Raw genomic sequence first — 24110 nt, 5'->3', positions numbered from 1 at the left:
CACTGCTCAGCATTTCACAGGAAAAGACAGTTTTTTCAACAAATAGAGACAAAACAACTCAATGTCTGAATAACAAAGGACAAGGTGCCCCCCAGCCTATGCCACGCCTAGGCTGCGATGCCATACAAATAGTGATTCACAAAACACCTGAACCTGAACACTATAGAGGGAAGTACAATTTCTAGAGGAAATACAGGACACACCCCATTGGGTGGACTATGATTTCTTAAGCAGGATACAGAATAACAATAAAAGGAAAAAATAAATGATACTTCATCAAAATTAAAAGCTTTTCTCTGAAAGACACCATTAAGGGGCCGGGGATTTAGCTCAGTGGTTCTGCTGCCTGCCTTGCAAGTGGAAGGACCCGAGTTTGATCCCCGGTACCAAAAAAAAAAAAAAGACACCATTAAGAAAACAAAGAGAGGGCTGGGGATTTAGCTCAGTGGTTCAGCCGCCTGCTTCAAAAGCTCAAGGACCAGAGTTCAATCCCTGGTACCAAAAACAAAAACAAAAAAACCAAAGAGGACAGTCACACAGAGGAAAGACTCCTGCTGTCTGCATCTGAGAACAGCCTTCTACCCAGAACATAAAAATACCCCTGCCACTCATGAAAAGAAGCCAATCTGATGAAACAGTGGGCAAAATATTCTGGCAGATGCTTCACGCTAGGGCAATGTCAAGTGGCCAGGAGCAAGCTGGAAAGATGCCCCCTGGTCACTAGGGAAGCCAAAATCACCCTCTCTCTGGAATGGGTTAAGATTAAAAGACCAAAACCACCAACTATGAAGATGTCAGGGTGTGAAAACCATATTGGAAAACAGTTTGGCAGGTCTTCAAAAAGATAAAGACATAACTTTTGTAAGACCCAGGAATTCTACTAGGAATTTGCCTGAAAGAAATGAAACAGAAGTCCACACAGAAACTCATGCGTGAATATTCACGGCAGCTTCCTTCACAAGGGCTTCCTAATGGAAGGCATCTAAATGCCCATCAGTGAGTAAAGTCTCATATATACACTTTCTGCACAAAGATCGGAAACACACTGAGTGACCAAGGCTCTGAAAGGAAACTAAAACATACGCGAACTGACTATGTGTTCAAAACTGGATTAGAGAGTCTCCAGGTTTTGCTACAGAGGGACAGGAAAGACCTCAGCAGTTAAGATTCTGAGCTCACTTATCTGCTGTCTGTAAGAAGCTCGAATGCTGTATCCGCACACAGGTGAAGGGAAAGACAAGAAGGAAAAGGTAGATCATGCAAATGCTGCCAGAAGAAAGCTGGAGTGGCCATGTTATTGTCAGAAAAGTAGGTTTTGAGGGCCGGGGATTTAGCCCAGTGGTTCCGTCACCTGCCTCGCAAGCGCAAGGACCCAAGTTCGATCCCTGGTACCAAAAAAAAAAAAGTAGGTTTTGAAACACAGCAAGTTATCAGGGGCAGGGAGGGACATTACATGGCAAAGGAGCAATCCACCGAGGGGACCACCAGAACTTCAAGGTGTGAGAAGCAGAAGCAGTCAGAACTGGAATAGGGGACAGAGGAATCCATAGAAAAAGACAGGAAATCAATAAGGGAAGAGAAGACCTGATGCCACTGTCACCCCGATGGACCTGGCCAGCATTTCTTGAACATTCTCCAAAACAAAAGGAAATGAATTCTTTTCAAGTGTATTTGGGACACTAACCAAGACAGATCATATGCAAGGACCAGAGACACATGCAACAAATTCAAAAGAACTGGATCAAACAGGCTGTTTCTCTGACTACCAAGGAACCAAATTAGAAACCAAATTATAAAGATAGGAAAATTAACAAAAAGGACAAGAGGCATTTTACAGAAAAAACACAACCCGATAAGTACATGACCAGGTGCCCACTAGCAGTTAAGAAGTGTTACCCAGGGTTAGGGGACAGCAGCTAAGAAGCGAAACTCAAGCCACAGCCGAGACAACTGCATTCTCACCACATGGCGGTGAGCGGGAGCCCTGGTGTGGACAGGGTGCCTGGAAGGCTGCTGGGAGGGGGTTTCCGTGATACAACCACTTTGGAAAACGGTTTGACAACAGCTGATTGCGCTGACGCCATGCACCTCCTACAACTGAGCCATCAGCCCCAGGTCTGGATCTGACAGAAGCATGTAGATCAATACCTCTCACAGCAGCCGGAACCTGAGAATCCATGCATCTGTCACCAGAATGGCCGGGTAATGGCAGCGTAGCCACATGGCAAGCACACGCAAACTCCAGTGGCACGTAGCAGCCAAACAGGCTGAGGAAAGGAAGCCAGGCGCAACAGTGCACCCTAGAGGATACCAAGCCCGTCCACCGATGGGGTGGATCCAGCTGGCTGCTGGGGAGGGGCTCTGGGTGCCAGTAGCATGGGCAGTCCAGCCTGGAAGCAACCATGCAGCTGTGCCACTGATGAGTCACGTGTGCAGTACATACATCACCCCAGAAGGCAGGCAAATACCAAGAAATGTCAGCCAGGATTAGGGTAACGGAAGCGCCCATCTATGGATGGTGAGAATGCAAACAGAATAATCACATGGAAACATTTTTGCATTATCTTCTAAAACCCCAGGTATTATATCCTAAGCTGCCTGCTTCCAGCTGTGGGTCAAGAAATCACTTTGGTAGGTTGTAGGCAACATTTTCTACAGATTGAAATGGAAAAGTCTAGATTAAAACAATGCCAAGGCACAGAACCTGCACTCAGGCTGTAACTGTGTTGCTATGGGCGTGTTTCGGGGACTGGCAGCCTGGTCCAAGAAAAGTCCAGATAGCAGGAGGCTCCACTGTGCAGAAAGCAGCCGCAGCAGTGTGTGGACACACAAAGTGGCCTTGTGCCTGCACAACTGCTCCATGTGGGCTGCTTCACCCCAGAACTGTCCTGGATGCAGAGTGACTGGACTTGCACACATTTCTGGTGAGAAAGTACATGCCTCCGACCACTGTGGGCAACAGTGAGGGTTCTTCTGCCCCAGGGGACAGCCACTCTCTCTGGGCAGGCTGCAGCCTGAGTGCCTGGGTCTTGGTTTATCAGGGAGAGAGACAGACCCCTCGAAGAACCACGCCATTGAAGGAAGACTGCTGTTCCCGGGGGAAGCGACACGTCATAGCAGGCAGGGACACAGTGGGGAGCACCAGGCTGGTCGGGAGGCACAGGAGGCCCTCGGAGGCTGGGCAGGACAGAGGACTCTGTGAGCATGGCCAGTGCAGACAGGCAGCAGGCTTTGAGGGATGCAGGTGGCCTCTAGTGGCAGGGTAGGGCCCCTGTGGCTGAGGGCAGTGTGCGAGTTTGGAATGAGGTGGAGGCACAGCCCTTGGTGAGCCTGCCTGCGGCCGTGGCTCCAGGCAGGCCTGTACCCCTGGGGATCAGCTAGCTCAGGGAGGAGAGGGGCATTCACAGGCCTGAAAGCCCCCGAGATGTCAAAACATTCAAACGTACAGAAAACAGAGATGTGATGAGACACAAGAGAAATGGCAGCGTGCACACAGACAGACACACATGCAGTGCCTTAATCGACCACAACCGTGACTGGAAGCAAAGCCTGTGGATAAACACGCTGTGACCAGTTTATTCAGACAGAACACTGCTCGGCAACTAAGAACCAAAACACAACACGGCCATGAACTACAGATGCACACAACACAGAAGAACGTCAATGTCCTCAGACTGAGTGAGGAAAGCCACACCCCAGTTTCCACAGTGCCGTCATCCTGTGGTCCACAGTGCACAGTGCCCAGTGCTGCAGGTTCGGGGGTCACGTCAGGGCTGCTGTGCCCCAAGAGGAGCAGAGGGACAGAGTGGGGAGCACTGCTCGTGGCGCCCATACACTGGAAGGCCGAGGGCAGTGCTGTCCTCTTTCTTAAACCTCACTGGCCTGAAAGGCTCACATCACACATTTGGCCATAAGTAAACTTTACCTCAATTCCGAATCAACGCTGCAGGCAAATATGGGAAGCTGCGTGTGGGGGACACAGGTGCTTTATTTCCTTTCCTGGAGTCCCGGCAGCAGGAGGGCTGCCTGACAGGAGTGTCCTGGCTCCTCACGTCTCCTGACCCAGAAAAGAACATCTGCAGCTGCACTGTCCAGGGCGCCACAGCTGCCCACACATCTGGCAGCTGGATCTGCTTATGCAACTTGGATCTTGGAGTTCACATTTGAAATCTGCCTCATCCATCCTCCTCCGAGGCCTGCCCCCCAACCCCAGTTGCGTGAACTTACCCACCTGAGGACTCTGCTGAGGGCAGGGTGGGAGTGGCTGGCGCCAGTGCAGACCCTGCTCAGCAGGAGGGGCCCTCAGTGCCCTGAAGACAGAGGCCTGGGATGCCCGGGATGGAGCACTTAGGCCTCTGCCTCCCACTGTGGGCACAAGAACCTCCCAGGGCCTCAGACTCAGGACCCCATCTCCACAGGGACCCTGTGGGTGGCCAGCAGCCTGGTGTTCAGAGGTGGGAGGGTATGGGTGACATTAGCCCTCGGTGGCTCCCCCATCCCAGCATCACTGGCCAGCTGGGACCAGCAACCTTTGGTGGCGGCTGCTGCACTGACCAGAGCTTGGTGTGCATCAGCCCCAGACTGACGAAGTTACTCCCTCAGTTCTCCCAAGTACCTCAGCTCCAGGCAGGGATGAGATGGCCGAGGGAGCAGGGTCTCCCTGGCTAGTTGGGGTCAGCAGGGGCACGGGGCTGGGGCCACTGCACAGGAAGACTCCTCCCACCCTGGACCCCGGGCACGTGCGACCTGAGAGGCAGGAGCAGCATGTGCTAACCCCATATCTCACAAAGCACTCCAGGGCCGCCTGGTGCTGTCTTGTGGGGCCACCACTTCAGCCCTCATGACTCTGGACAAGCCAGGTGGGTGGTAAGGCCCCTCCTTGGTCTGAGGCCCCTGGAGGGCAAGTCAGCCCTGACCTGTCTAGAAGCCCCAGGGGTCCCCAACCCGGACAGCAGCTCGGGCTCCTTCTGCCCCTCCACCCAAGGTCCCAGGTTGCACCAAGGGGACCATGGCCTAACCATAGTGACAGTGACAACGACAGGAAATCCTGCCTGCCGCTTGCCAGACCCCAAGGGGCTCCTGGGCTCTGAACAGCGGAGGTTTCAGAGAAGAGCCCAGAGGGCCTGGACCCAAACACCAGTGCCTTTGGGGGTCTGGGGTCACTAGGCCTCTGGGAGGTGCTCACCACAGAGCCCCAGGGCCCTGGACCCCCGGGGCTGCCTGCACCTGCGCCCTCTGAGCAGGGCTGTCCACATGGCGCCTGCTCCAGGCTCCAACAACTAACAGCCTGATGAGCAAAGCAGACCCACCTCGGCCTCCGCCTGGGGAGACTGGAGGTCTGCTCTCTCTGGGGGCTTGGGTGGGGTGCTCGAGCTGCTGGACCCCAGGGAAACAAGGAAAAGGGGCAGAAAGGGGACAAAGCTTCATGCCTGTGGCAGGGCAATCACCGGGCATCTGCAAGGCTCAGGCGAGCATGTGCTGTCTGCAGGCAGGAGAGCAAGTGGTCTGCTCTGGAGAAACTTTGATGGGGCTTAGCCACGACACTGCCCTGTGGATGAAGCAAGCACGTGCCAGCCCTGCCAGCCAGCCGCCCCTCCCTGGCCGCTGCAGGACCAGAACCAGCACCCAAACTCCAGCTCCCTCAGAGGTAGTGTCTCTTTCCAAGGCTAGCTCACAGCAGGTACGGAAGATGGTGGGCAAATGGCCAGTGGCACGGCCCCGTGGAGCTGGGGGGCGGGGACAAGCAACCCAACCCTGCCGCATCTTGTAGTTGCCCAGGCCACACCAGCTCCATCCTTAGATCATGCCGGCCAGCCAGGGTGGCAGGAACAGGCCCACGGTTCCCAGCAGGCAGACAACGATGAACATCCAGAGGAAGATGCGGTCGATGACCATGGCCACGTACTTCCAGTCCTCCTTCACCTGCGGACACAGACACTGCATCACTTCAGCTCCTGGCCTAACAGGCAACCAGAGCACCTTCCGGAACCTGGTGCTCCAGTGGCAGGTTCTGCTTCCCACCAGGTATGCACCGGCATGCACACCAGCACAGACACCTGCACGTACCTGTACGCACCCTGAGCACGCACCTGTACCAGGTGATGCATGGGGAGGGAGCACATCAAAATGACTATCCAGCTAACATTGGAGAACCCGGTCCCTCAGCACAGAGCTGCTGCAGGGCTGCACTGGTGTTTTGAGCTGCACGCAAGGCACTCGTGTGTGGGATCCCTGGGTTCAGATGGAGCAGAGCTCCCTGGCACCCTCCAGGAGACTGGGGGCTCACACTATGTCCCCAGCTGACCTCATCCACCTGGCGGGCTGCCTGAGCACGAAGGAGGCAGAGACCAGTATGTCTCGAAGGGCTTCCCGGCTGCCTGGTGAAATTTGTTCTCAGTTTGCATAAGCTGGGGGAGATACAATGGAGGCCAAGTCCACCTCCGCACTGCACAGATCCTGAAAGTGGGACCCACAGAGCTGATGCCCGCTAGCCTGGGCTGATGAGGGAGTGGGTCAGCAACACGCTAGGTGGCATGCCAATCCCCGAGGAGGAGCCCCCATGGCAATGAGGTCCCAAGAGCCGGGGCCACAGCCTGACTGTCCACACCGCCCTCCTGCTCTGGGCAGGGGCTCACAGCTCAGCACACAGGAGCTGGGGCAGGTCTGGGCCAAGCAGGCTGCCAAGGGACCACTCCATGGCAACGGTGGAGCGGTTGGAACAGAAGGTGGACGGTGGAAGCAGATGTGCACAAAGCGCCATCCGTCTCACTGACCCCCACCCGAACTGTCTTGTGACACGCGCAACACGGAGGCCCGAGCAATGGAAGGAATGGCCCTCGGCTACAGCTCTGAGAGAGCAGACCCAGCCCAGCCTCCTGCCTCTGCCTGGGGCTGATACAGAGCAGCCACTTCCCAGGGGGCGCCAGAGCAAAGATCCAGGGGAGGCCCGGGGCCAGCCAGTCCCTGGAGACACCTCTGCCCTGGCCTCGCTCCACAGCCCCTGAGCTTGACTGGAGCTGCTTCAGGATGGACCCCGGGCAGGTGTCAGGAGCCAGCACACAGGTGGCCAGGATGGGGCCGGAAGAGGAGGCAGCAGGCACCAGCTCAGGCCAGCGGAGGGATGTGCAGCCTGGCAGGCCTGGGAAGGGGCGGAGGTCAGCTTTCCAGTTTGGCAGCACCTGCCCTGATTTTTCAAAGCAATGCAGGCATCCTGAAAGCTCTAAACCAAACCTAGATGGCTGTGTTTACTTATAGAAAGCCTCAGAGCAAACAGGGTGGCTTCTAAATTAAAAGCTCCCCAGGACTCCTGTTGCAGGAAAGGCGAACAGCAGGCCTGCGGGGCTCCTCCTGCGACTTGCGACTGCCTTGAAGTCTTCCCCGGGCCCAGCCCATCCTGAGAGGAACCAGGCGGCAGACCAGAGCCCCCTGCTGCCCACTGCCCCAGTCCCCCTCCACCAGCTGTGTGCCCCAGACCAGAACCAGGTCAGCACCAGCAGATCCAAGAGCTCGGAGGGGCCCTCAAGCTCCCCTGCTCCAAGCTGGTGACAAGCCAGGCTCGGGAAGATTTTGATTAAACTTCTGGCCAGTGGTGCTGCTCAGCAGCCACTCACATGCGGCTGGGGAGCTGCAGCAAAACAAGTCCCAGAACGGGCATCCTCCAGGCAGGTCTGTGCAGCCCCACCTTTCTGGAGACCTCGAGAACGGGCCCACAGCTTCCTGGGATTCAGCAGGGTGCCTGAGGAGCCACGACCCACTCGAAGGGCATGGGTGGCAGCCTCCTCCTTTTGGGCTCTCACTCAGCTCCCGGAAGCGGATGTCTGCCAGCTGGGAGCCCAGGCCAGGCGGGGCCACAGGCGGGCGGGCAGGCAAGAAGATTGGGGTCCCAGGAGGACTGCAGCAGCAGGGACTGGGGCGAGTGCCAGGCACGGCATGGCCAACTGTGACTCGGTGCGGGTCCTGCTGAGGTAGCAGAGCCCAGGCCGAGGGGCACCCGACTCCCACCTGGCCTGGCCTGGGCTCTGCCAGGGCCTCCAGGTCTGCACCTCCTGGAGCCCCAACAGGCAGAGTCTAAGACACAGCCAGCAGCCCTGCACCCCACAGGGCCCCGAGTCCCTGCCTCATCGGAGCCAACACCCCGGCGCTGCAGGCCCCCACGGGTGAGAGGCAGGCAAACACCCCAGAAGGAAAGGGGCCCTTGGTGGCAGGGGGTGAACTGGGCCCACTGCCTGTGGGGGCCTAACTGTATGGCTGCCTGGGTCAGGCAGCTGGGAGTCTGAGGGCTCATACTGAGCGTGAGCAGTGGGTCGGGATGGGGTCCCCAGCCAGGACCTGCTCTCTGGAGCCCCCAGGCCCCTGGGGCTTGCACTGGGCCCGGTGACTCTGCAGCTCCTCTTCCTGGCCTGGCCATGCACGTCTGGGTTCAAACCCCAGCCTCCCCTCTGGGCAGCCTCAGACATTGGCCAGCCCCATCTTGGCCTCTGTCAGCCCCATTCCCCCGTCCCAGACCCCAGCACCTTGCCCAGCCCAAGCAAGAGGCCCCAGCAGGGCTGCAAGAGCCAGGAATGCCTGCGTTTAGGGGCAGCACAAGTGGGCCCTGACCCATCGGGCAGGCAAGGTTGGCGGGAGATCCCAGTGGTCAGCAAGGGCCTGGACACCACAGGGAAGGCCCGGTGTGCCCAGTGCTGCCCCTGCCACCACCAGGGCGTGCAAGGCCCAACACCCAAAGGGGCCGCATCTTGGTCCTCTGCTGTCCACCAGCCACTCTGGGCCACTGTCCTATTTATCCTCAGTTTGGCTCAGGGACCCACAGGGGCTGCCAAGTGGAAGCCACACTGTGTACCCCAGAGCTGAGCAGCCGGGTCTGGTCTTCAGCTGGAGGCAGAGGGTATCTGCTCACCCCCTCGGGCCAGGGCACCTCCCAGACAGGCACGGGCCGGGACTCACCGAGAAATCAGAGTCTTCTGCCTTCAGATGATCAGCGATGTACTGGACGCCCTCCACCGCCTGGGTCAAGGCCGGTGACAGGGGCAGGTGCCGGGGTGGCACTTTGGTGCTGTGGGCCTCGAGCACAGTGACCGGGGACACCACAGGTGGCTCCTTCTTACACATGCACTTGCATGGGGAGGGCTGGTCTGGCGGCAGCTCAGCAGACTGGGCCTTCAGAGAAGCCGGGGAGCCAGCCACCCAGCCATCAGCCCAGGAGGCAGTGCTGTCCCGAGGGCCCCAGTACTGGACACTCCGAGATCGGCTCCGGATGCCGCCCTCCGTTGTTTCATGGGGACTGGACATGTGCTGGACACTCAGGGACCTGGCTTTGGGGGTCGCAAAGGCCCTGGAGCTGTTGGGTAGGGGGCAGGGGCCAGCCTCCTCGGCCCCCGCGGGCTCCACAGTGGGCGCCTGGCCAGAGGCCGACTTGCAGGAAGGCTGAGGCTCCGCAGGGACACAGGAGGATGGGCTGGGAGATGGGCCCCCACTGCGGGAGCCACTCAGGACGCTGGGCTCCCCCTCAGGCTCGGGCCAGAAGCGTGGGGTGCTGGCCATCTTGTGCATGGACTCGATGAGCCGCCGGCAGTTGTCCTTGACCACGGACGGCCGCTTCATGAAGAGCAGGCGCGGCACGATGTCCAGGAAAACCCTGCGCACCCAGGCAGGCATGCTGTGCGTGTGCGGCCAGCGGTGGTGCACGTTGAGCACGAAGACGGTGATGATGATGGAGAGGGTGACGAAGATCATGGTGAAGAGCAGGTACTCACCGATGAGCGGGATGACCAGTGAGGTGGACGGGATGATCTCGGTGATGAGGAGCAGGAAGACGGTGAGCGACAGCAGCACCGAGATGCACAGGGTGATCTTCTCGCCGCAGTCGGAGGGGAGGTAGAAGACCAGCACGGTGAGGCAGGAGATGAGCAGGCACGGGATGATGAGGTTGATGGTGTAGAAGAGTGGCAGGCGCCGGATGACGAAGGCGTAGGTGATGTCGGGATAGATCTCGGCACAGCACTCATACTTCCGCGTGTTGTAGGTGCCCACGGCATCCACGATGGCCCACTCGCCGCTCTCCCAGAACTCCAGCTGGTCCACCCGGCTGTGCATGCTCACCAGGTCGATCTCAGCCTTGTCGTAGGTCCAGGACCCGAACTTCATGGTGCAGTTCTGCTGGTCGAAGGGGAAGAAGGTGACATCGATGCTGCAGGAGCTCTTGTAGATGGCCGGGGGCGTCCACTGCACCCGCCCGTCATGGAACAGGTGGGCCTTGGTCAGGTGGGTGATGGCAAAGTCCCCATCCGCACTGCACAGAGAGGAGAGGAGCAGGTGGGCCCCACACCCGCACCCAGCATCCTCCCACGCACCTACACACACCGACACCCCACCATGGGGCCACGGGGCAGAGCACAGGGCTGTGGGTGGGGCACGTGGCCTGTGTGCCTCAGTTTACCACCTGAGTTGCAGTGGCACGTGGTCCAGAGAATGCAGCAGGGACGGCTATGCCTGGCACCATGCTGACTCACTCCTGCTGGTGACAGCTGTCGCCCCTCAGGCAGGGGTCTGGGCCCAGTCTCTGGCTCCTGCTTCCAGGGCTCCTGGTGTCCCTACACACATGCACCTCTGAAGGGTGCCGAGATGCCCCATCCCCAGACACCTCGGAAACCACCCAGCAACCCCTTCTGCTGGCTGACGCTCGAGGGTCACAGCACCAGGTTCCAGGTGCTTCTCCGTCCTGCGGCTGGCAGCCAGCCCCTGCCTCGCCCCAGCAGGGCAGCATGGAGGTCCCACAGGACGGACTGTGTCCTGTTCGCAGGCTGCATGTATCCACCAGGAAGGGCCGGGGACTCCCTCTGGGCCTGGGAGCAGGGGCGCCCAGCTCAGCAGGGGTGTGACCCCAGCCCAGGGCACCAGTGCCTCGAGAGGCAGCAACAAGGGCTGAGCAGCTGCTCAGCCTTCCCTCCTGGAACAGAGGCGCAAATGGCCCTTAACATCACATGGGAAAGCTTCTCAGGCACCGCCAGGCACTGCCGCATGTTCTGCAGGCACCGTCTGCCCATCATGGGCCTCGGCACAGACCAGGTGGGTGGAGAGGCCCACTGCCCCCAGCAGGACTGTCTGTCCTCCTCGGGGGCCCAGACACAGAGCGGCAGCCGGATCCCCCAGAAGTGCACCCTCCCTCAGCCCCAGGGACAGAGAGGCCGTGGCCCTGCAGGACAGGTGAGGACGCTGCAGCCTGGAGGCAAGGATGGCGCAGTGGCAGGGCATGACACAGGGCTGGCACACACAGGAGCTGCCTGACCCAGGGGCCAGCGTCTCTGGCCTTACCCTGTGCTTCAGGGATGTCAGCTTCCTGTCCCCAGGCTGGGACACTCTTGGGCCCCTCCTCCTGGTGGGCAGAGCTCCCAGTCCTGGCCCCTGGGCTTCACAAACAGTGACATGTGTGCCTCAACTTGCCTGCCTGCTGTGGGAACTCAGGGACCCCAGCCTGCAGCCCCCACAAAGCCCTGCCCTGCCCTGCCCTGCCCTGGGGTCGGCCCCACTTCCTTCTACACTTTCGTCCCACTGTCCAGGTCTGTTTCCCCACAAGGCCCAGGCTGCCCACCCTGACGCCAGTCTGGCAGCCAGAGAGCAGCGGGGCAGCGGCGGAAGCCTTGGCCACCCTGGACAGGCCCTGCCAGCCACAATCCGAAATGCTGATGGGAAGCTTTCATGAGCACTCTGAGGCCTGATTAACCCACAGAGCAAGACACAGCCCTGAGCCACAGCCTCTGTGTGCTGAGCCACTGGACCCTCTGTGCATTCCCTCCCGCCTCTGTCCCCAAGACTCAGCTCGAAAGCCAGGGCCCTCAAGGTCCTCCGGCTGACCCTGCCCTGGCCAGCACGGCCAGGTACTGACAGTCACGAGGCAGAGGCGGGGCCGCCTGGGGACTCTCCCTGCTGCTGAGCAGCACCCTCAAGGTCGGGAGCCAGAGCCCAGGCTCTCCGCTGTCGCAGCTCCCTCCCCAGCCCCACAGCTGGCTCATGGCGCTGCTGCATTGGGAGACACTGCCACAGCAGCTCTGCAGGCATCCCAATGAGGCTCCTGGTGTCCGGCCGCTTTGGTGTGGTGCAGAGGCCGAGGCTCCCTCCGGGTGGGTGCAGGGCAGATCTCAGCGCCTTGCAGCCAGTGTGGAAGTGGGCTCTGCTTTGCTTCTTTCTCCCAGCCCATCTCTCCAAAAATCAGAGCCTTACCCCTTCAGGCAAAAATTAAACTCTACTCCTGTGCTCAGCAACATTCTGGAAGGCCAGACAGGCTGCAGTGGCCACCAGAGCAGGCACACAGCTCACTGGGGCCTCGGGCTGTGGCCTGTGGGCTCAGCACCAACCACCCGGCTCGGCTCGCTCTGCCCGCCCCACGGCTGTGCTCTGGCCCTGGCCTTCTGCTCGCTCAGGGCAGCCACCTCAGGCTCGCCAGGGCTGCACCTGGGACTTCCCTGTCTCCAAGGACGCAGGGAGGCCCAGCTCCTGCCCCTCCTGCCCTGGACACTGCTGCTTCCAGTCGCACCCCATGGGGCCCCAAGCTCCCAGCGCCAGGTGCAGCAGTTCTTGCTTCTGTGTTCCTCCACGGTGCCAGGGCACAGTCCCTAGGGGCTAAGGGACGACCCTGCCCTCAGACCAGCAGCCCCCACAGGAGCCCTCGGTGGGCCCTCCGGATAAGCCTGGCCGTTCTGTTCTGGTTCCACATCTGACCCCATACCTCAGAGCCCCAGAACCCTGAGGGCATGAGCTTTTGTGTCGAACTGCCCAGCTGGGACCCTGAGGCTGCTCTGGATTGGCCTGGAGCTGGGCCTGCCCCATCAGAGAGGCCTAGCTTTCTCTGCCTCCCTCCAACACCAGGTCAGAGACTTCTGGCCTCTGAGGTCCAATCTTAGGGAAACCCCAGTAGACCATGGGCCTCCAACCAAGGGGTTCCCGAAACTGATGCTAGAATGGGGGCCTCCCTACCCAGCAACAGGCCTCAGCCCTGCCTGGCAGCTGCCTGGCTCTAAGTGCTGACCTTGGTCCCTCCACGAGCTCTGGTCCTGAGTGCTGGTCCTGGGGATTCCACCGTGGTTGCGGTTCCCAGACCTGCTCATCTGCCCAGCCCCCTCCCAGCCAGGGCCAGCCAATCCTGCCCTACAGGGCAAACTCTGCTCCCTCCAGGAAGGGCGGGCTGGGTGGCCATTAAGATGTCTAGGGCTGGGGTTCACACTGGGCAGTTGCCAAGGGCAGGGAGCCCACCCCATGGGAGAGTGTGGGCCATAGCCTTTCCACTCACCTCAGGCCGCTGCCCTTAATGCAGCCCGGAGAGTCCACCCCAGCCTTTCCCATGCCAAGGCTGCAGCACTCACTGGACTCAATGAAGAGGAAGAGGAGCCCAATCATTCTTAATCAAATAAGGACGTTTGTAGGTCAGACAGACACCCTGGGGCCTGGAAGGGGCTGTGGGTAGATGGTCAGGACCAGGAGGACGAGGGGCTTCCATTTCCTTTATTTGTAAGAGCTTTGAGAGCTGCTGTCCCCAGGCTCTGAGTTGGAGCGCTGCCCCTGAGCGGGTGCAGCTTAGAAAGAGCTGGCTGTGGGGCCTGGGGATTTAGCTTAGCGGGCCTGCGCTGGCCTTGCAAGGGCAAGGTCCTGAGTTCGATCCCCAGTACAAAAAAGAAAAGAAAGAGCTGGCTGCTGCACCTCAAGGCCCAATGGCCCAGACCTCCGGTGAGAGTCCGCAGAGGGACAAGTGGGGTGGCCACACCCTGCCACGGCCAATCCCTGGAAACCCACCCTGGCTCCCACATACAATAGCGTGCTCCTGGGAAGCAGATGACAGGCTGTTTAGTGGGAGCTTGGCACACGGGGACTGCCAACTGGCATGGCGCCCATCTGTGGGGCTCAGCCGTGAGACAGCCACCCCGGGCCTCTCCCTGCCCACCCAGCACCGAGCTTCATGCTTCCTCCAGAAGGGAGAGTTTGGCAGGGGCCAGAAGGTGGCAGCCCTGGGCTCTGTGAGCCTGGTAGGGCAGGGGTGCGACACCCCTTCCTGCTCACAGGAGGGAGACTCCCAGGAACCAGGAGGACCCCTCTGTCCAGGGCTGCTGTGGGCAGGCAGGGACCCAGGGCCCTCTGGCTCGGACACTCCGTCCCCAACATCCTCAGACTCCTTGCTGCCCCGGGGTCCCCACCCCAGACGCTGGACTTCTCCTTGCTGGGCCCAGCCCAACCCTAGCCCAGCAGGGCCGCCGGCTCACTTGTTATAGAGGACGATGTCCGGCCGCCAGATGAGCTCAGAGGGAATGCGGATAGAGGTGACGTTCTCGTAGTCGCTGGGCTCCCAGCGCAGCTTGTAGTCGTGCCACTCCTGGGGAGGACAGCCAGCCATGGGGTGGGAGGGAAGGGGGAGAGGCAGGGGCGAGCGGGCCCCCACTCACCTGCTTCACCCACACGTTCGTCGTCATCATCTGGTTCTTCTCGTCCTAGGACACGAATGAGAAGGCAGCTTGAGATCCCCTCTTGGCGATGTGTCTCCTGAGACCCTGTCCACAGCCATGGCAAAAACAGCCAGTGCTGGACCTCAGAGAGAGGGAGCACTTGGCCCTGGATGGTGGCCCAAGAGGATTTGGGGACAGGGGACAAGAGCCCCATAACTTTTCTGGAAGGAAACTGGGGACAAGGCTCAGCCAACTTAATGGCCTCCCCAGCTGCTGTTGGTTGAGCCCCTTCCCAGACACCTCCAGAGCCCCACGCTGCTCCCTCCCAGCTGGGGAAGGTCACCTGAGCCCGCTCCTCCTGGGCAGGACTCCAAGGAGTGGGATGTGGAGCAGAGCAAAGAGGCTGGGGCCGCCCCGGGCTGCCCGTACAACCTTGCCTCCACACGACAAGGTCCCCGCACAACCACATCCCCGAGGGACCTAGTCCCATGTAGGGAAGCTGGGTGGGGGAGAGCCTCTCCCACCCCCACGGGGGGCTCCAGGTCCTCCGAACAGCTTCCTGGTGGCTGTGCCAGGCCCTTCTGTGAGGCATCTCTCTGACCACCATGGCCAGCTGTCACCTCGTGTGCTTGGAGCCAGCAGACGCATCAGTGCATCTCAGCAGCAGGTCAGGAAACCACTGGGGATTCCACGGCCTCCTCTGGAACTGGCACCAGGGTGTGAACTCACACGTGTCACCCAAGCACCCCTCCCAGCAGAGACCCAGGAGTCTGCCTCAAGAGGCACAGGCAGCTGGGCACCAGGGCTGACACGGGCAGGGTGGGCCAGATGCAGGGAAGCCTCTTCCACCCACAAATGCAGCCAGGGCTCCGGCAGGGCCTGCCATGTCAGCACACACAGCCCGAGTGCTCACAAGTGACCCCGGCCAGCTCCAGGCCCCACAGAAGTGCTGGGAGCCACCGCCCTCACAGGGGTCTTGGCTGTGCTCTGGGCCTCGATGTCTCCTGCCAAACCTGGGAAGCAATGGCCGAGAGGGAGCCGAGGAGAGCCCTGATGGGCTCAGCTGGGAAGCCAGGCAAGCGACCTGGAGAGCAGACCTGGAGCCTTGAGCAGTGGCCAAGGCAGCCTCTGCCAGCCACCACTTTGCAACCATGTTTGCAAACCTCAGCAGGGTTGACAGAGCATGCACATCGTGCATTGTCCTCTGGCTGGGCCCCAGCCAGGGACGTGGCAGGAACATTCAAGGGCCAGTTCCAGGACACCACAGGGCAGGGGTCTGAGTGGTCAGCTCGAAACAGGGCTCCCCCACTGGAGTCTGTGCACAGCCCCATGCAGGCTGGAGACTCACACCTTCCCTCAGCCCATGTCCAGCAGGAGCACTGGGGCAGCAGAGGTCACACAACTTGCAGTCAGCCCGGAACAGGAACCTCCCACACACGGAAGCCCCTCCTCACACCAGCAGCCCAAGGCGGGCAGGGTGGCCTGTGGGATGTTGCAGCCCTGCTACAAGTGTGTGGGGTGCTCTGTCCCTGGGCCCAGCAAGCTGGCCTTCACAGTGTGCTGCAGCCGGCTGGTCCCGTATGAAACTCAAGCCCTTCTGAGTAGATGGCCTTGGTCTCCCCACTCTCTCCTTCCCCCCGAGCCGCCAGAACCCACACTCCAAGGCCTAGGGTGCTGGGCAGGGCATCAGGTGCTGCAGAAACTTGCAGTAGGAACCCCAGGTTGTGCAATGACATGCAGCCAGTGACTCCAAAGCTTGGTCTTACTCCCAACAGAGCAGTTGAGCCTGGCCAGGAAATGCTGGGTGCATAACTAAGCATCCCTGCCATGCACAAGGCCCTGGGCCTCCTTTTTTTTTCTTTTTTTGGTACCCAGGATCAAACTCAGGACCTTGTGCTTTGGAGCCAGGCACCAGAACCACTGAGCTAAATCCCCGGCCCCTCCCTGGACCTCCTATGGCATGCTTCTAGGGGCTGTGACATGGTCTTCCACTGCTCCCCTGACCAGGAGCTCTTCGGGCTCCATGCATGGGGGCCCCTGGCTATACCCTACATGCCCTCTTAGCAGCCTCCCTGGACCTTTACCAGGAAGGTACACATATCCCAGCCTGAGCTGCATCCAGACCCCACACCCAGAGCAGCGGATACGCAGGAGCCTCTGAGACCAGCCCCAGGTCAAGGGCATTGTTAGGGCACAACAATGCCTACCCGGCCCACCCAGTGCCACAAGAAAAGCCCCTGCAGCACAGCCATGCAAAGCCATGGCACTGTCCCTGGCCCTGCCCACGGATCCGTTTTCCATTCTTACTCCTGAGGGTGCCAGGGCCAAATGCCTGGTCACCAGGTTTTCCTCTACAGACAGGAAAGGCAGGGCTGGGAGCTGGGCTCTCAGGAAGGTGCACCTGCTGGGCTCAGTCTGGCCACTGTCACAGCCATGCTTCAAGCTGCCCTCCTGCGGGGCCCTCCCTGAAGGGCTACTCAGTTGCTGTGCCCATACCTACCACATCAATTAGCTGGGCGATGGACAGGCCAAAGCGGACGAGGACCACATCCGAGGTGTTGGCCACTGGCCGGGACCACTTGTTGTAGCCGGAGAAGAGGGTCTTCAAGAGCCGCTCCTCCGAGTGGGCCCGGGTCTCCACATGGCTGCTCACTGCGCAGAGAGGTGGGCCAGTGGCTGGTGCAGATGGGCTGGGTGGCCATCCACGCCGCCTCACACCAGGCACTCTGCCACATCCCCACCCTACCTGAAGACCCTCGTCGGGTGTGTTCTGCCCCATTCTCAGCCTCAGTGTCCCCTCGCCCCCAGAAGGTAAACGTAACTTCCTCAGGGAAGCCTTTTCCAGACCCCAAAAGTTGGCTCAGGCCTTCCTAGCATCCTGCACCACACCACAAAGTCAGACAATGGGTCCGGCATGGGATGCAATAACAGCTGTCAAGCTGTCTCCTGGGCAGATGGTGACCACTGAGGGGAAGGCTGCACCACAGTGGACAGCAGGGACAAAGGACAAGATGTGACAGCAGCAGGGGGGGGGAGCCGGAGCAGGGAGGAGGAAGAAGGGGGCAAAGACCCTGCTCTGGGAGAGCCAGCTTCCTGTGGCTGCCAGGAACCCAGTCACTGCACAGAGGGAGGGGGCTGTACCTGCAGCCCGGTGGGGAGGCTCAGCACTGACCCTGGCCAGACCCAGGAGCCCTGCACAGACAGGCGAATCCCTCCCAGGAGCCCCCACTGCGCTCCCAGGGTGGGCCCCCTTCTCTGCTCAGCCCTACCAGCCCATGTGCATCCCCTCTGTGGACTCGAGTGGTCTCGGGGCTTCCCTGCCTCCTTTAGGTGGCTGCATCATGGAAGGGGAGACCCCTGCTCCCTATTGGCTCCTGCTCACCCGAGAAAGCCACCAAGGGCTCCAGGAGGCGTCAGTCCTAGACACCTGGGAGCTGGGACTCCAGCCCGGACCCCACCCCAGCTCGCTTCTCTCGGTTCATTTGACCAGTGAGGCGCAACCCACTCCTCACCAGGGAGGCCGGGGCCCCGCGGGTACAGGGGTGCTGCAGAGTGGCCGCCCAGAGAATGGGAAGGAGGGAAGGTGGAGCGAGCCTGAGGGAGCAGAAAAGGGGGATGGGGGCCTCCAAGGGCCGAGGCTGCGGCCCCCCATCCCCTAAAGCAGGAGACCTGGGGGTCTGCAGGTAACCTGGCCGGATGGATACCACCACCACCACCCCCCCGGGTCGCACCTCCCTCCTGCTGGAGGTACTAGGTCGGCTCCAAACAGGCAGTCAGACCCCCTCCCCCAAACCCCTCTCCGACGTCGGCGGAGCGTGAGTCCTTCCGGGCCGGCGCATGGCCCCGTGGCCCCGTGGCGCAGGCACGAGCTTTCCTTCTGGCTTCGGGGTCCGGGACACCCGGCCCGTGCAAGGGTCTCGCTCCGCCCAGAAACTTACCCGGCAGGAGGCCGGTCCCCAGGAGCAGCAGCAGCCCAGGCAGCAGCGGGGGCGGTGCTCCGGGGACCCCGAGCTCCATGGCGCATCGAGCGGGCTCTGCACGCGGGCGGCTCCCGGCTCTGCCGCGCCCCCGCTCTGAGGCCCGCGCGCGCCCAACTTCATGCCCTGCGCCCGCCGCGTGTCCCACGGCCCGGCTCGGCTGCGCGTCCTGCGGGGTGCGGGGCGGCGCGGGCGGGGGACCGAGGCTGTGGGATCCGCGTGCAGCCCCGCCCGACCTGCAGCCTCCAGCCGGCGGGGAGAGGAAGAGGGGGAGGGGAGGGAGGGAAGGCGGGGAGGGGAGGGAGGGAAGGCGGGGAGGGGAGGGGGCAGACCGCGCCCCTGAGGGGCCGTGGACGCTGCCTGGCTCGGCGTCCTGGGGGTAAAGTTTCCTCGTCCTCCAGGGGCTCTGACTTGCTCAAGCCAGGGGTGGGACCCCGTGGGCACTTCGTGGTGGGGAGTCCCTGGCCCCTCCCGAGGACCCCCCACCCCCCTCTCGGCCCTGGACCCCAGTGGCTTGCTCTTGGAGCTCAGGGGAACAGATCTGGCCCAACTCCACCCCACCCCCCACCCCCGCCCCCGCCCCCTGCTGGCGTTATCGAGAATGTTTGCAGGTCCAGAGAGATGGTGTGAAAGATCCGCTGCCCGATGGTCGGCCACCTCCCCGCTGGCCCACCCGGAGCATCCAGTGACAGCCCAGGCCCTGCCGCCTGCCTGGGGAGGGAAGGCCCAGGTGCCCCTGCCTCTCAGGGTCCAGCCGGGTTCCACCTCCACGTCGACCTCTGAGTGCGCCCCGGGGAGGGTAGTGGACAGCGACAGAGGAGGACCTCTGGAGGGTCCTTGGAGAGCAGACCCGTGGGGCTCCCTGCTGTCCCCAGCGCTTTGCCTCAGTGGAGAGACCCGCGGTGCCGGCATCCCAGGAAGCAGCAGGTGCACAGGACGGTGCTCTGTGTGGCTGAACCTCTTAGAGGGGAGAGGGCCCTCAGCACCCCCAACTGAGGCCGCCCCCAGCACAGGCTCAGCAGCAGCTGCTGAGCCACAGGATGGAGACTCGGAGGTGGGGGCAAGAATATGGGGCTGAAGCAGCTCCAGCCCCTCAGCTTCCATGCCCCGCCCCCAGGCCAGGGCTGCTCTAGGGCAGAAGAACCCTCAGGACCCCCTGGGCTGCCAGACCCAACACAGGCAGCAGCTCCCATGGCACAGCTCCTGCAGCCTCCCAGCCTCTCCTGTCTCCCACCTCCCTGCATGGTGTCCCCAGCCCTTCTACCCTGGGGCCCCTGGGGCTGCTCCTGTCCACAGGAGCCCCGTCCACTCTGGGGGCAGGACCTGTGGTCAGAGCTTGCTAAATCCTCAGCCCCTGACCAAGGCCAGGTCAACAGTGCCCACTGCTCCCCTGCAGGGCTCTGCAGACACTGGCCCAGGCGTGGTGGACCCACATGATCACTCGAGGCCCAAGCACCCCCGATGGTGGGTGCTTTCCTCCCTGCTCTGCAGGGAGGAAATGGGTGAGGCAGGTTAAGCAACCTGTCCAAGATCATGCAGCAGTACTGCGACTCCAACCCAGGCCACCAGGCGTCAGGGAGAGTGAGTCCTGAAGGTGCCCAGGGCCTGTCTGCCTGCATCCTTGCTGGAGCCTGGGGAGGCCATTGCCCCTGCACCCCCACATACCCAGACTCCTCACCAGGCCTCCCCCAGAGCCAAAGCCTGGCTTCTTCACTCCATCGTCCCCAGCCAGCTCTGCCGTGGACATCAGGGAGTCTCCAAGTCTGTGGCTGAGATGCAGGGCCGTGAGGCCCAGGGGCTGGTGACTCCTGCAGGGAGAAAGCAGAAGCTGAACTTCGTGCCACCCCACCTCAATGTGATCCCCCTGCTTCACGCAGTCACTGGTGATGCAGTGGAGCTTGCTCAGCAATTTGCAAGCCCAACCCCACGTCCTCTGTATGGGTGCAGCTGGGCAGCACTGAGGATCGAGCCCAGGGCCTCCCACTGAGCTACACTCCTAGCCCTTGTTTTATTGTCTTTTTTTTGGTACCGGGGAATCGAACTTGGGTCCTTGCGCCTGCGCATCAGGAGGCGAAACCACTGAGCTAAATCTCTGGCCCTTATCTATTTTTGAGCCAGTCTCACTAAATTGCCCAGGCTGGGCTCAAACTTCTGATCCCCCTGCCTCAGCCTCCCAGCGTGCTGGGATTAGACATGCATCCCCAGACTCTGCCACGTTTATTTATTAATGAGAAGAGCCCAGCCATGCCCCCGGGGCCTTGCAACCATCCCCGAAACCTGTGGAGGCGGCTGGTGCCGCTCTGACGTGGCAGTTGGGGCAGGTAGGGCAGAAACAGGGCCTCGAAGGCTTGCTGTGAGGGGTGCTGTGTCCCTCAGGGTGAGGATGCTTCCCCGCCCCTGCACTGGGATTAAGTTTCATCCTTTGCCCTCCTCACAGCCAGGGCCTCCAGGTGTTGCACTGCAGTCAGAGGGGATGGAGGCTGCATTCAGCGCTTGGCGACCCCCGGAGAAGGGGCCCAGAAAGCACAGCCCTGGGGCCATGGGCATCCTCTCGTGGCCAGGCACAATCTGCTTGAAGTCGCTGGCAGCGACACTGGGCCTCGGCCACAGCCCCAGCCTGATTTTTCAGACCATGTCCAAGCAGCTGGCTCAGGAGGCCACACTCTACGGTCACTTGAAGGCCCTGGCCAGGCTCGGGCCTTCCTGGGGCAGACCAGGACTTGCCCTGAGCTGGTGCCCCCAGACACAGGAAGAGCTGGGGGCTTCTGGAGGCAGCGCCACCACTTCTGTTTGCTCTTGGCTGTCTCCAACAAGCAGCCGGGTGTTGCGCCCAGCCTTGCCAGGTTTTCATGGTGCCCAAGAGTGAGTTTGCCCAGCACCCAGTGAGGCTGGGGACACAGCGGCCAGGCCGGGGTCAGCTCCGCCCTCGGGGCTCAGCCCACAGCCTGGTGGCTGCATGCACTGCTCACGTCTGTTCTTCGAGCAGCTCTCCCTGAAGACTCACTAATGCAGCGAGGTTAATCGATGTAACTCATTAACTTACCCCCCCCCCACCTGGCGGCTGGAAAGCACTGTTTCAAGAACCTTTAACCAGGGAGCTGACTCCGGTTCTAACTGCAGGTCCAAAAAAGGAGAAGCCCCAACTTACAAGCTCGGAGATGCGCTGGGGGAGAGGCTCCGGGGGCCGGGTAGTGGCGCTGACCCTGGGGAGCCCTTCCCCCATCCATGTCGCAAGACTTCCCGGCTGTCACCCGCCAGCCGGACGGACAGTAGTTTCTGCAGGCAAGCACAGGTCTCTGAGGGGATGCTCCCCTCCCTCTCTATGCCCTCTACCCTGTCCCAAGGACATCTCCATGGCAACCATCTGCTGGCGTAGACAGGGATTCTCATAAAGGTGGGTGCATCTGCTGTGTGAGTCCAGCTGCACCGAGGAGTCAATGAGGAAGCACAGCTGCCTACAGGGCTGAGGCTCCACCAGCCAGGACCGGTCTGCGTGGCCCAGGTGGGCTTCCTCCCTGCCAGCCTTTCACCAGGCCCACCACAGGGAGTGACAACTGTCCCCTCCAAGGAAACTCCAGCCCGTGGAGGACCCTGCACGCGCTGCACCTCCATTTCTCCCTTATCAGCCCCAGTGGCCCTGTAAAGCCAGACCTCCCCTGCCCCAGACGCAGGGTGAGTTTCCAGATGTGATTCCTCCAGCTCCCTCTGCACCAGGCATACGCTTTCATTCTTCACCACCAAAGTCCCCACAAGGATGCAAGTCTACACAAGAGCCCATGCCGGGTCGTTAATGGGCTGGGTGCGTGTGTCGGTTGTGAGGATGCACTAATACATGAAGGAGGGAGGAGGACATGCATCGACCTCGCAGACAGTGGTGAGAGGAGTCACAGAGCTCAGGATGGAGGAGGCGGGCTCACATTTGGTCAGACAGGAGTGAGGACACAGGCCAGGGGTCAGCACTGTCCGCTGTCATCAGTCATCTCCCCGTCATCCTCAGGAGGGGCCATTCGCCAGCTCGGCATGGCTTCCCACCTTCTCCTGAGTCACTGCCCAGACAACCCCAAGAGTGGCTGTTACTCTCCCTGGGCCCCCGTTGTGGGTGTGAACACGCAGCTTTGCTCGGAGCCTGCCCCAAGTCCCTCCCACACTGCTCCTCCCAGGCACAAGTGAAAAGGCTGCCACAACGGACCTTGCCGCCCCCAGCCAGGCCATGTGACGGGTTCCATGGGACAAGCATGCCCCTGGGTCAGGGCCCTTCAGCACTACCAGGGCTGGCTCCCCACCTGTGGCCCAGCCGCCAGCCATCACTCTGCCCCAGAAGTGTCTTCCTGACAGGAAGGGGACCACAGAGCCTGGGCTCGCCCTGCCTCCAACCATTCTTTCCAGCAAAAGCTTTAGAAATGGTCAAGTGCACCAGAAACACGAGACTGGGCCAGGCCTCCACAGCGGGATGGCGCTGCCCTCTCCTTCCCCGATTGCTGGTGCTTCTGTGCCAGGCCCGCCTCAAGCCGCCCTGCTGGCCTGCAGAAGCCGAAAGATGCTCTGATGCTGGGGAGCATGGGGAGGCGTGGGCGAGAGGCACCGCAGTTTGGAAACAGCAGGTGCTTTCCCCACGGAGGCTGGGGCAACATCACAGAAGAACCACGTCCAGGTCTTTCCAAGAGTCCCGCCATCATCCAAGTTCCGGCTGAGGCTCTGAAGCCCACCAGGGCCCGATGCCATGGCAGAGCTCCTCCTGGCCCCACTGTCTGGCATGCTGCACACAGCGTCCACCCCGGAGCTCTCCGAGTGGGTTGGCTATGGCTCCCCAACCTTCAAGTGCTCCTGGCCACCTGGCTTCTTGTGGGGGCGCTGTCTTGCAGACAGGGCCTTGCTCTGGCAGGCCTGTGCCTGGCTCAGGTTTCCAGGCCGCCAGCATTCCTCCCCTCCCCCACTCCCACCTCCTGCTCTAAGTAGTTCATTATCTATAAACACTCCAGGGAGGGCTCAGCAGAGTGAGCACTGCCATGATGAATGAGAATGATTGCTCAGGTCCCTCTCCCAGGTTTGCTCTTGGCCCAGTATCAGAGCTCCTGGTGGCAGGGAGCCAGAACTATGGTTCCAGTCCTGGCTCTGCCCTGCCGCTCTGTGACCTCAGGCAATCATTCCTCTCCCTGGCCTCGGTTTCCTCAACTGTTGAGTGGGTAGTGACAGCCCCATGTCACCACTCATTGTGAGGATGGAGGGCTTCATGGCCAGGCTTCTGGCATCTGGCACCCTTGGTACCTGGCTTGTCACTGGAACCATCTGCCATTCTTCTGGGCTCTCAGGGGAAGTCGCTGTGCTAACCTGTAGGCGAGCCTTCAGAATCCAAGCATGGAAGCCATGGGCCAGGCCAGGTGTGGTATAGCCTGGTGTGGGGCCAGTGACACCTGGCCTGCACCTGCCCCTGTGGGCCCTGCCACAACCCAGGGGTTGCAGAGCATCAGCCAAGTGCCCAGGCCAGGGCTCACGGGCCCAGCCCAGGGCTCAGCCCAAGCAGCAGGTCTCCTGGTACCTGCCCAGTCCCCGATCTGGGGACACAGCCCAGCCTTCCTGCAGCTGGCACTGAGGCAGGCAGTGGGAAAGGGCGCAAGTCTTGGGCTCCCCATGAAGAATCATCCTGACAGACCACTGGCACAGAAAAAGCCCTTTGTCCTGGCCAACTGGCTGCCTATGAGTGATTTCC

At 61.1% G+C, this 24110-nt stretch overlaps 2 protein-coding genes across 4 annotated transcripts; both read right to left on the bottom strand.

Annotated features, from left to right (window-relative positions):
* Positions 1-3556: 3556 nt before the first annotated feature.
* Chrna4 (cholinergic receptor nicotinic alpha 4 subunit) lies at positions 3557-18597 on the bottom strand. Of its 3 annotated transcripts, none has more exons than XM_004841050.4 (6): positions 18365-18597; positions 16927-17078; positions 14427-14471; positions 14247-14356; positions 8944-10288; positions 3557-5922 (listed from the first exon to the last, which is right to left on the bottom strand). In XM_004841050.4, the coding sequence occupies exons 1-6, from the start codon at positions 18441-18443 to the stop codon at positions 5797-5799; spliced, it is 1857 nt and encodes a 618-aa protein (XP_004841107.1). In that variant the 5' UTR covers positions 18444-18597; the 3' UTR covers positions 3557-5796. The 3 variants fall into 3 exon arrangements, with proteins under 3 accessions (XP_004841107.1, XP_087053845.1, XP_004841110.1); XM_087197719.1 differs by lacking the exon at positions 18365-18597 and adding an exon at positions 17939-18152; XM_004841053.3 differs by lacking the exons at positions 14427-14471; positions 16927-17078; positions 18365-18597 and having other exon boundaries at positions 8944-10152.
* On the bottom strand, positions 18523-24079 carry LOC106009086 (uncharacterized). Its single transcript, XM_087197745.1, has 4 exons — positions 21552-24079; positions 20082-20211; positions 18972-19363; positions 18523-18646 (listed from the first exon to the last, which is right to left on the bottom strand). Exons 1-4 carry the CDS (start codon positions 22013-22015, stop codon positions 18523-18525), a joined length of 1110 nt encoding a protein of 369 aa, XP_087053871.1. The 5' UTR covers positions 22016-24079.
* Between the last annotated feature and the right edge of the window lie 31 nt (positions 24080-24110).

Source organism: Heterocephalus glaber, unplaced genomic scaffold (genome assembly GCF_053883595.1).
Source record: "Heterocephalus glaber isolate CG9 unplaced genomic scaffold, H.glaber_assembly_v1.0 deba00001673, whole genome shotgun sequence".
In the NCBI taxonomy this organism is placed as follows: Eukaryota; Metazoa; Chordata; class Mammalia; order Rodentia; family Bathyergidae; genus Heterocephalus; species Heterocephalus glaber.
This window is presented reverse-complemented; position numbering and strand designations above follow the sequence as displayed.

What these genes read in the sequence shown, in the direction of transcription:
- LOC106009086 (XM_087197745.1), bottom strand. Translation starts at nt 22,015, where the DNA reads ATGGAGGTGCAGCGCGTGCAGGGTCCTCCACGGGCTGGAGTTTCCTTG. An exon ending in TTGGCTCTGGGGGAGGCCTG is followed by an intron (nt 19,364 to 20,081) that starts GTGAGGAGTCTG and finishes CTCCCCTCTAAG; the next exon opens with AGGTTCAGCCACACAGAGCA. An exon ending in AGCAGGGGGCGGGGGCGGGG is followed by an intron (nt 18,647 to 18,971) that starts GTGGGGGGTGGG and finishes CGCCGGCTGGAG; the next exon opens with GCTGCAGGTCGGGCGGGGCT.
- Chrna4 (XM_004841050.4), bottom strand. Translation starts at nt 18,443, where the DNA reads ATGGAGCTCGGGGTCCCCGGAGCACCGCCCCCGCTGCTGCCTGGGCTG. An exon ending in GGGGACCGGCCTCCTGCCGG is followed by an intron (nt 17,079 to 18,364) that starts GTAAGTTTCTGG and finishes CTCTCTGCGCAG; the next exon opens with TGAGCAGCCATGTGGAGACC. An exon ending in GACATCGTCCTCTATAACAA is followed by an intron (nt 10,289 to 14,246) that starts GTGAGCCGGCGG and finishes CTCTCTGTGCAG; the next exon opens with TGCGGATGGGGACTTTGCCA.